This window comes from Pelodiscus sinensis, chromosome 26 (genome assembly GCF_049634645.1).
Source record: "Pelodiscus sinensis isolate JC-2024 chromosome 26, ASM4963464v1, whole genome shotgun sequence".
NCBI lineage: Eukaryota > Metazoa > Chordata > Testudines > Trionychidae > Pelodiscus > Pelodiscus sinensis.
Window position 1 is genome coordinate 18,902,419 of NC_134736.1, and position 10,333 is coordinate 18,912,751.

Consider the following 10,333-nt stretch of genomic DNA (forward strand, 5'->3'; position numbering starts at 1 on the left):
GTGACCCAGCACTGTTCCCAAGTAAATACTTTACCTGCCACGTTTCAGCCTGAAGCAAGCAGGGGCAGAGCCCACTGCTGAAGACAGAATGTAAATGCAGACAGCTATCGTTTATACTAGAGGATTGCCCCACCATTGCTTCGGTCCTTAACTCAAGTCATTTTTGTTTTTCTTCATTTCAATCATTGCTCTGGAATGAGGCTGGGGATGAGGGGCTCAGTGTGCAGGCTGCCCAGGGAAGAGAGGACTGTCCCAGCTCTCTCACCACACCGGCTTAGGGCCAGGTGAGAAACGCCTCTCCATGACCGCAGCAGTTCCAGAGGGCACAGCTGGGGGAGGGGTGCATGTCTGCCCCCTCTGCGATCCCCAACCAGAGCGAGCGAGGAATGGCACAAACTGTGCACTTTCCCCTCACTCCCTGACAAAGGGGACCAGCCAGCAATGTTCCCATATGAATGGGGGAGGGGGGGATAGGGACATTAAATTGAGTTTAATCAGCTAATCGAGTAGTCAATAAAAGTTCCCTCAACTACTTGATTAGTTGATAAAGAGGGAAACTGCAGAGCCACAGTGGAGTTAGCTCCCGGCCCTGTGAGCTAACCCCTCTGTGGCTCTGCCTTTTAAATGTGTTAAGAACAGGCAGCTCTTAATATATTTAAAAGGCAGAGGAGCAGTGTCTGAGACCACCTGGCAGCTCTTAATACATTTAAAAGGCAGAGGTGCGGCGTCTGGGACCGGACAGGAGCTGGGAATCAGCTGATTCCTGGTTCCGGCCTGGTCCCCACACTATGCCTCTGGCTCCCCCACCCTCCTGCGGAGACAGTGCTGGGGAAAACCGGCTTTTAAGTCAGCTCCCCCTAGTACTGGCTCCTGCTCCCCCTCCCCTGCTGCCTCTCTCTGATAGAGGCAGTGGGGGGGAGCAACTAGTTGAGTCACTCACTACTCCTATCCCTAGAGAGAGAGCTACAGCCCCCTGCTCTCCTTCCTAAAGAGCACCTGGTGGGTGGGAGGCTTGGGGCTAGGACAGTCCAAGGCAGGGGCAGAAGAGAAACCCCCAGCCAGCCCCTTTCACCTACCTGATGATTCTGTTTATTGTCTGTACAGTGTTATGTATGTCTGTATGTATCAGGGCTGGGGAGGGGGGGAGCTTTCAGCCCTGCCTCCCCCATACAACAAAACCCAGACCTTGCTTTAAGTTATGATGTGAAAAAGCTGCACACCAACTTTGGTGGTTCTAGCTCTTATTCTTGAACAGATGGACAGACAGACAGTCTTGCTGCTTCACAAACTCTCTCATATAGATAGAGAGAGAGAGAGAGAGTAGATATTTGCAGACACTGGTTGGCCCACTACTGTGAAACTTACAAGAGGCAATGTTGCCTAGTGGACAGATCAGTGGACTGGGACTTTATAGACTTGGGCTACAGTCCTGTTTTTGCTCCTGGGTGCTATTTGTTATTTTCCGTTTCACACAACACCAAAATCTGGGATCACCTGATGAAATGAATAGGCAGCAAACAAGAACAAACAAGAAGTGCTTCTTCACAAAAGGCACAATTAACCTGTGAAAATTGTTTCAACGGGATGTTAAGAGCCAAAAGTGAAACTGGATTTTAAAAAAGACCTACGTAAGTTCATGGGAGATAGGTCCATCAATGGCTATTAGTCAAGATGGTCAGGGATGTAACCCTGTGCGTAGGGGGACCCTAAAACAACACCTGACAGCAGCTAGGAAGGGGAGATGTGGATAGCCCTCTTCAAAATTGCCCTGTTGTCTACATGCCCCCTGCAGCTCTAGTACTGGCTCCTTGACTAGATGTCCCATGGGTCTGACCCACAATGCTTGTTCTTATGTGTCCTTGTATAAATCACTTCACTTCTTTGTGCCTTTATTGCACCATGTGTATAGTGTGTGTCTGGGGATGAGGGAGAGTGATATTGGACATTTTCGTTAACTAACTGATTTATACAGGCTGGGTAATGCTATGATTTTCAACATGATCTGTTGGGAATAAATAGGAGAAAATGGAGCTTTTGGCTGAGTTTCTGCATTGCTATGAGTAAGCTTGTCTGAAATATACAAAAGGTACATTGACAGTGCAGGCAGGCTGGCTACCTAACAATGCTCAAGAGCTGTTAAATTATTGTTTGTACTAGACTCCGACCAACATGCAGCACAGAAGCCGGATGCTAGAAAGTTAAACTCTGTTCTTCAAAGGCCCATAATTGATGGGCTGGCAAATTAGGTCAAAATTAAGTATGGTTCATTTCAAATGTAGTGAAATTGATTTTGGCTTTCACATAGTTAGATGGAATTTGCCATGCCAAGCAGATTTCTATACTCTTTCTCCAACCACATCACCATATCTCTTCTCTCCTCCTCTTCCCCCTCACAATTGGCTCCCTCCCCCCAAAAAGTTTTGTACCCATAGCTGTGGGGTAAACAAATCAACAGAACTGATCTGGCAATCCTCAAATATAATCAGGTTGAAAACAAAACAGTTACTGGACTGAGCACAGGGTACCAGAATGGAATCAGTGTTCCCTGTAAGCTGAGCACTTATGCGGCCACTCAGGAGAGATTCAGATGCTGTCCCGCTGATTAGCAGAGCACCCACAGCTAGGTTTTGTGTTTCTAGTGGTGGTGCACATTCGCACATACCTTGCCACACATAACAAAAGTTATTCTGGATATGGATGGAAAAGATATGGGGGAAGATTGCTTGGGACTCTTAAAACTTAAACTCTGCACTGCAACATGGCCTCAGAAAATTATTTCGCCTATTTCCACCCACCCTTGTAAAAACTAGGGATGTAAAATGTGCTGACACTGCATTTAACCATTTAACAGTTAAAAGGGGCGTGAGCAGGGGGGCACTCCAGTGGAGCTAGAGTGGCACCTCTGCCCATTGGGGTCAGGCGAGAGAGGCCCCCACTGCAGGCCCCCACCGCTGTTCCAGCCCCTCTGCTCCCAGCCCCACCTTGGGTGCTACTGCTGCAGCTCCTAGCCCCCACATTTGGGCTGCCAGCTGGGCCGCGGGGAAGTAGCTGCTTCCAGGTATCAGTTAACTGTTGCCTGGTAAACATCACTTGTTAAGGATGATGCTTACCAAGTAACCGTTTAATCAATGTGTTGCAGTAGGGCTCAGTGTATGGCGTGTTCTATAAACTCCAGAAGAAATCATTTCTGCCCCCAAAACACATGTCTTAAAAGGATGGGTCACTGAGAGGATGACAGGCCTAGTTTTAGTGATGTTTCTTTTGTTTAAATTAAATGCTAAAGGGCTTTGCAGATGCCTTTGAGGAAGATGCTCCACGCAGAACCCGGGAGTGGGAACAGTGATCAAATTGGACGGGAGGCTGGCATTGTTGGCAGGGTGAAGTTGTAGGGGCATTACAAAAAGGAATGTAGCAAAGTAGTTTTTAAGGGGCAGAATTAAACAGGGCGTTGACAGCCACAACAAACTTGATACAGCAGAGAAAGTCAGTGGCAGGTTTCAAAGGGGATTTAACATGGAATCAGTGAGCAAGACACTTTTTGCTGCTCTATTCTGTCTGAACCGGAGCAGGGAGGACAGCATGGGTGTCAGAAGTTATAAAAATTAGTCCAGGAGACAAAGGCCTGGGTGAGAGGTCTCTGTGGCCAACGAGGGGTCAAATCATGACATATAGCTCCCTTGACTTTAAGAAGGAACAAGGCTGTCGAAATTGCACTCCTGAACATGTCTGTTTCCTTTGTTTCCATCAGAAATTGGGAAACAGCCACTGAGATCTCACTTATACTGGTTCTTCTTCCCAGAGGGATTAAGAGACTGAATTTCACAGTGGTGGAGGAAGCTAGTCCAGAGAACAGGCAAGCAACTGAAGAATCTCTCTTCGCCCCTTCCCACTAGGGTTGTTAAATTGCAAGTAACTGGCTAGTCAACCGGGCCTCTCAGCCTTTTAAGGCGAAAGTGCCAGGTGGAGCCCAGGGTCAACTGGGGACTCCCACTGACCATGGGCTCCATCCAGCGCTACCGCTTGGAAACGTTGTGGAGTCTGGCGTCAAGCTTCTCCCGGCATTTCAAAGCAGCAATGCCGCTGCTGCTTTTAAGTGCCCACTTCTGCTTCCTCCTTCCCCCACCCCCTCGCTGCCTCTTTCTGATAGAGGGAGGCAACTAGTCCACAACCTTGTCCACTATCCAATAAGCATTTGCTTATCGGACAGTCAACTAGCTGACTAGTCCTTCACATCCCCACTCACCACCGCACACAGCAATGCACGCTCCGAATGGAATTCCCCTTACAGAACTGCATGCCTCTCCCACCTGGGCTGTCCCAGGAAGTTTATACAGGTGGCTGCAATGTGCTCCAAACCCCAGCAGAGATCTGTGACAGCGGGCTGGTCTGACACTCCTGGGACTCTCTAGGCGTGTGAATGCTAGAGATGGAAGGAAGCAAGAAGTTCAAAGCGCGTGAACTGTTAGACTGGAGAGGAGCAGCTGCAGGCAAGTTAGCAACAACTGTCGTGAGTCCAATGGCTTGATGAGGCTTTCAACAGGAAGGTGCTGTCCACAGGCAACCTAAGTGCTCTGGCTGCAGGCTCCAGAACCACTGGCAGGCCTGCCCAGGCTGCACAGAGCTCTGAGTTGCACCCAAAGCTGCACTGTGTTGGCAGATGAATGATTCATCTCTACCGCCCCCAGGAACAAAACACTTATCTTGAAACTGAGTTTTCTAAATCTAGTTTGCAGCTTATGGGGCTGAAACACAGCGGCTGATGCCTTAGCACAAGCAAGAGAGAGATGGAGACTAGAGGGGGCAAAGGAAAGAAGTCTGACTTGGGGCACAGCACAAAGTCAAATACCGGTATGTTGTATGTCTCAAGTTCAGGGCCTGATTTTCAAAGGTGCTGAGCTCCTGCAGCTCCTATTGAGTAAAGCTCAAGTTAAGGTGCTCAAGGCTTTTGAAAATTGGCTATCGGAAACCATCCAGGGTACTATCGCTTAAGGCAGCGGGGGAGAAAAAGAATGGCGTGTCTCCTTAAGCCAAGGGACAACTGAGAACAAAAAGTTTCCCATTTTTACTGCCCTAATTTGGCAGCTCCCCCTCCTCTCCAAGTTTAGGTCTTTTCCTTCCTGTTTCTGACTCCCTGATGATCTGCAGATACACAACTAGGAGCCAGGCAGTCTACAACCAATTAATTGCAGGATTCCCTTTGAGGTAGAAAGTACTAACCCCTAGTTACTGATGAGGAAAATCAAAGGATTAGCAATTTGTCCAAGATTTTACAGAGCCAGGATCAGGTTTGCAAAGATCTCTCAAAAGCTGAACAGTGCTTAGTGTTGCATTTTTGTTTGGGTTCTCTACTTCCTGTTTGGAGAGGGATGGAGGAGAAGGGGGCTCAGAGCTGGATTTCTTATTGGAGAAACAATGGGCATATGAGAGCTGACATGACCACTAGCAAAGGCCCCAAGTCATGTGTCTGTCACATTGTGCCAGGAAAATCCATGTAACCCCCAAGAATCACACTGCCCATTTTGTTCAAGTCAAAGGGAAAGCAGGGGACTAGTAAACTCTGGATGGAGCCTGCATGAGAGTTTGCTAGATGTGCATTTCTCAGAGGGTATCATGAACAGAGGACAGAAACTGAACAGACTGCAGCAGTCTTGGACTGATCAGTCCAAAGTCACTCAACAGGAGTCTAAAGTTGACACTAACTCTTTTTAAAATTCCCCTTCTATCTGACTCTTTTCCCTGCCATTGTTACAAAAAAAATGTGACTGAGGGAGAAGTAGTAGACCGCTTAAGGTGCAACCAGTTCTACAGTTTCCCTGTTTAGGTACCTAACAGAGGACAGAACAACTTCATGTCATAGTTAACATTGCAAGATTGTAGCAGGAACTTCTTTCTGAAATGAAGTTTCAAGCTGACATTCTCCCTCTGATACCTGGAACCTGGGCCTTAGATTTCTCATAGCTTGTTTTGCAGCAGTGGAAGGGTGAGAGGTTAAAACTCAAGCCTCAAATGGTGCATGAGGCTGTTAGTGAGAGTGACTCAGTTCTCCTGGGAAAGCACTCTTTGAAAACGAAAGCCAACAAGAAAAGGCCAAATAGAGTGGAACTTTGATGTTTAACTCCTACTGCTTTCTATTTGTCCAGGTCTGGTTGGTACTGGAATTACTGTGATCAGTTTCACTCAATGACTGATGTTGCAGACTGATGCAAAAACTTTCCACCTAAGCTGTTCAGGAGGGTTGAAAGAAAGCCACCAGAGACTGAGTGGGCACTGATAAACCGGTGGTACCAAAAGTGAGAGACAGTGTCAGGTTCTTCTAAAATGACCTCATTATGTATCTTAAATTCAGTGTCAGGGAAGCCAACAAGCAACACTTCAAAAGTGTAGGAATTGGCTCTCTTCAGAGCAACAAAACCTGACGACTCCTCCGTCATTTCTCCCTTACCCCAACCTGCTCTTCTCTTGCTTCTACATTAAAGCAGCTCTTACTGCACCAAAGCATCTACATCCCCTACTTCAAAACATCTGTAGGATGTGATGAGCGGAAATGGCATTACATGCTAGATTGTGGGGGGAAACTAGATATTTCTATTTGGCTAAACCCAAACAGAAGCATGAAGCAATGGCCAGTTACACTTCCCTTTAGCAGCAATTAGCTCACAGTGTTGAGAAGGGAGCCCAAGGAAAAGTCATCACTCAAATAATTTAACGTAGCGAGGCCTACACTTCTGTAAATTGGACCAATTGCTATGTTAGCTTCAGGACTGCCTCTCGCAGCCTGCATTGCAACACTCCTTTCCTGTCCCTGCTTAAAGTGACCTCTGCATTTCTCAACAAAGGGTTTCATCAGTCTGTGGCCAGTGCAGTGAAACTTGTTCAATATTAAAACTGGAGCAAGGAGACTACAGTAAAAACTTCTGTGCTCCTGTTCGGTCTCCACACCATTCGCTGTTCAGAAACAAGACACCTTTCTTTGACCCCCAGTAGCTGATGGAGGGCAGATCCCAGATCTGTCCCAAGAAGGCTTCTGAAAGACTGGTATAAAATGCAGCCTAGGGTGGGATTTCTTTTATGGCAGAAGGGTGGGATGATAAGTACTATGTGCAAATCACTCCTCCACATAATACAAAGTGCAGCTCAGATGTATGTTCAGTCTGAATAAAATGCCTCCAACCCATCAGGATGTGTATTGTAGTTCTATAGACAGATGCGCGATTTGCTATTGTAATCATCTCTTTTCCCTTAGTCCGGAGGTGAGAAACCTTTTTTGGGTTGAGGGCCACACACAAAAAACCCTCACTGATGTGGCGCCTGAATGAGAAGCAGAAAGACACTCCCCACATTCCCCTCACACATCAGCGCCTAGGGGGGCACAGCCTAGTAGATTTTGTGTGCTCCAGCCCCATAGTGAGGCTGCGAGGGGGCTGGAGCACCAGCACAGGCACCCCAATGTGGGGGGGGGGGGCTGTGAACTTTGGGCGCTGCATCCAGGCAAGCTGGGGGTGCATCCAACTATCAGACCTGAGGTTCCCCACCCCTCCCTTAGTCGTTCCTAAAGAAACGACCTACCTTCTTCTAGGAAAATAATTCTGTAGAGGATTATATCCCGTTTTAGAGGGACACAGTATTGTGTATTCAGAATCGCGTGAGGTGAGGGGGGAGGGCAGGCCCCATGCTGCAGTATGGGCGGGGCCTTGGGCAAAAGTGTCAGCGCTGGGACATCTAGCCCTCGGCACTGCCCAGACCATGCTGCAACCACCCCCACCCCCTGCCAGCTCTTAGCACTGTCCGGAGCGTGCTGCACTGGGCTCTGGTGACCCCAAGGCTATGGCCAGCACCGTGGTGACCAGGAGTCCCAGGCCCTTCTGACTCACTGGACCCTGGGGCAACTGCTCCCTCCCCCCCCCACTCCCGTGGGCCTGTGTGTATTTATTTGATGCTAACATTTAGATAACTCAAGTCCAAAGGTTCCCTGCTGCTGCTCTATGTGACTAAAACAGTCTCTAGGCCAATGCCCGGGGAAGGAGTTGGAAGGTTGAAGTGTTGCGGGCTACAAACTGAAAGGGAAACATTATTTTGTGTCAAAAATCTGTGGTTAGTTCCTCAAAACTGTAATTTCGGGACACTTTCTAGGCTGAGTAACTTTCAGCACCCAAACTTTCAACCTATAACTCCCTGCACATGTCCTGACTACAGGAAAAAGGCCACCCAGCCTTTTTTGCTCAAAGCAAAAGGCAAATATTTCACATACAAAATGGGACTGGGCACAACTTTAGTGGGAGTGGAAGTTATTTGTACAGCAAGAAGTGTCAGAACAGAGCCCTGCACAGTTGATATTAAACTACTTATAATTGTCAGTCAAATTTGTTCTTTTCATTGTATTGCCCACTATGTCAACAAATGAATGTCAGATTGTCAGTACCACAAATCTACCCTGAATTTATGCACTAAAGCAGCAGGTTTAACAACACGGGTGTTTTTTTAAAGCTCAAGAGGAAGTCTGATTACTTGACAAGACATTCTGAGAAAGCCACCTACACTGCATAAGATTGTTTATAAGATAGCCTAAACTCTGTATTGCAGAGGACAATTTACCCCTTCCTGTTGCAGCACCTTGCTATCCAGAGAGACCCCCAAGTAAAATAGTTCCGACTTTCACTTTCAATTATTTGATAAGGGGGTGCCTGCACGGTGCTTTTAATATTAGTCAATTCTAAGCAGAACAGTGTTTACTCCCTTGTGCTGGAATGATGCAATGCTCTCTTCTGCTTTGTTTGCTTTTAGCTGCCAAATATTAAAATAAACACTTCTGAGCTCCCCAGCCAGGAAGCAATGCACCATGTCAGTTGGATCTAACAGGACCTGTGTCTTACCAGAGCTACTTTCCTGAAAAATGGGAGGAGAGCAGTGGTGCCTGTAAACTGGGTGCTTGGGTGACCACTCAGGGGAAATGCAAATGCTAACCAGCTGATTAGCAGAGCACCCACAGCCACCACCATGAGTTTCTATGGTGGTGCACATCCACACGTGCCTCGTGCACATAACAAAATTTCTTACATACAGGAATGGGAAAATTAGAAGTAACACTGAAGGAGAGCTCTGGGAACGGACATGGTGGGTCTCTCCCTCTTTGAGCTAGGAGAGTTGACAGCGGGTGCAAATTGAAGATGCTGCGGTCGCATTAAGAACGGGTGCGTGCCAAAGGAGCGGGAGGGAATGACTGCGCGCATTGCTTTCGCCAACCCCCTCTATAAGGGGAGCGCTGCACAGAGCCACCCAACGGCTCCGTGTCCCTTTGCAACTGGAGGGGGATGTGATGCAAGGGGCGAGTGCCCGGGAGCTGCAAGGCGTGCACACCACTGCCCGCGCTGCTCCCTTTTGGCGGAGGGGGGAGGTTGTATGGCAAGGAAAGCCTCGGCCTGGGCAGGTTTGCAGCTGGGGAGTCGGAGGGGTTGCCAAGCTACTCACCTGTCCATACACCTTAATGGGCTCTTGCTGCTGCGCAGCGCTCCTCTTCCTCCGCGGCTGGAGCCTCTCGCCTGCCCTGCCCGTGCCTCTGTCACCCGGGCTCAGCGCTTCTCCCTGGAGCAGCACGAAGCCTCGGTCCTGAGGCCGGGGCGCAGCCCCCGCGTGCAGCAGCAGGGTCCTGGCGGCGGCCGGCGGAGAGGGGCTCCATGCAAGTAGCAGCAGGGCTGCCAGGCAGGGCAGGCTCAGCTCCCCACAGCTGCTCCCTGTCGCCATGTTCCTCTGCCGGGGGCTGGTGGGGCTGCTGCAAAGTGGGGCGCCGCCGCCAGGAGAGAATGTGCAATGGGAAGGGGAGGCGAGAAGGGGGGAGAGCAGCAACCGCGGCGGCTGCCTGAGCCCTGCTGCGCCCCAGCTGGCGCGCGCCGCTCCCGGGGTCCGCACGCGCTGCTCCGAGTGCGCTGCGCTCGTGTCCCTTTGCGCTGCGCGCCTGGCTGGGGGCGGGTGGAAGCGCCGCGGAGCCCAGAGCGCTGCAGCGTGGCTGCCGCTCGCTCGCTCGCTCGCACTGGCAGTGCGGGTGCAGGCAGCAGCAACTTGCAAGTCACGTGTATTAGCCACACTCTCTCTTTAAGCTTCTTTGCTTCCTCTCTTGACCCAGAAGAAGTAGGGCAGCCCCAGAAGCAAATGCTTTTCCCTCCCCCCGCCTCCGCCGCCACAGAAATGCTAGCTGCGATTCTTCGGGAAAGGGACTGGATAGTGTATTTGCTTAACAGGGCCGTGGGATTGCCGGGCTGCGTTTGTGGCGAGGATGCAACAGAGCATCCCATGTCTGTGCACTCTAAACTCTGGTGCGAAAGGGGTCTGGCTGCAGATG

The 10,333-nt window shown here is 49.6% G+C and overlaps 1 protein-coding gene across 2 annotated transcripts in view; it reads right to left on the reverse strand.

Moving 5' to 3' along the window:
* LOC102444015 (sortilin-related receptor) overlaps positions 1-10,034 on the reverse strand; it is a 159,378-nt gene extending 149,344 nt beyond the window's left edge. For both annotated transcript variants that reach the window (XM_075909723.1, XM_075909722.1), the window contains exon 1: positions 9,466-10,034. In XM_075909723.1, coding sequence (XP_075765838.1) covers positions 9,466-9,738 — 273 coding nt within the window. In that variant the 5' untranslated portion in view covers positions 9,739-10,034. The remainder of the gene's footprint in view (positions 1-9,465) is intronic.
* Positions 10,035-10,333: the final 299 nt, after the last annotated feature.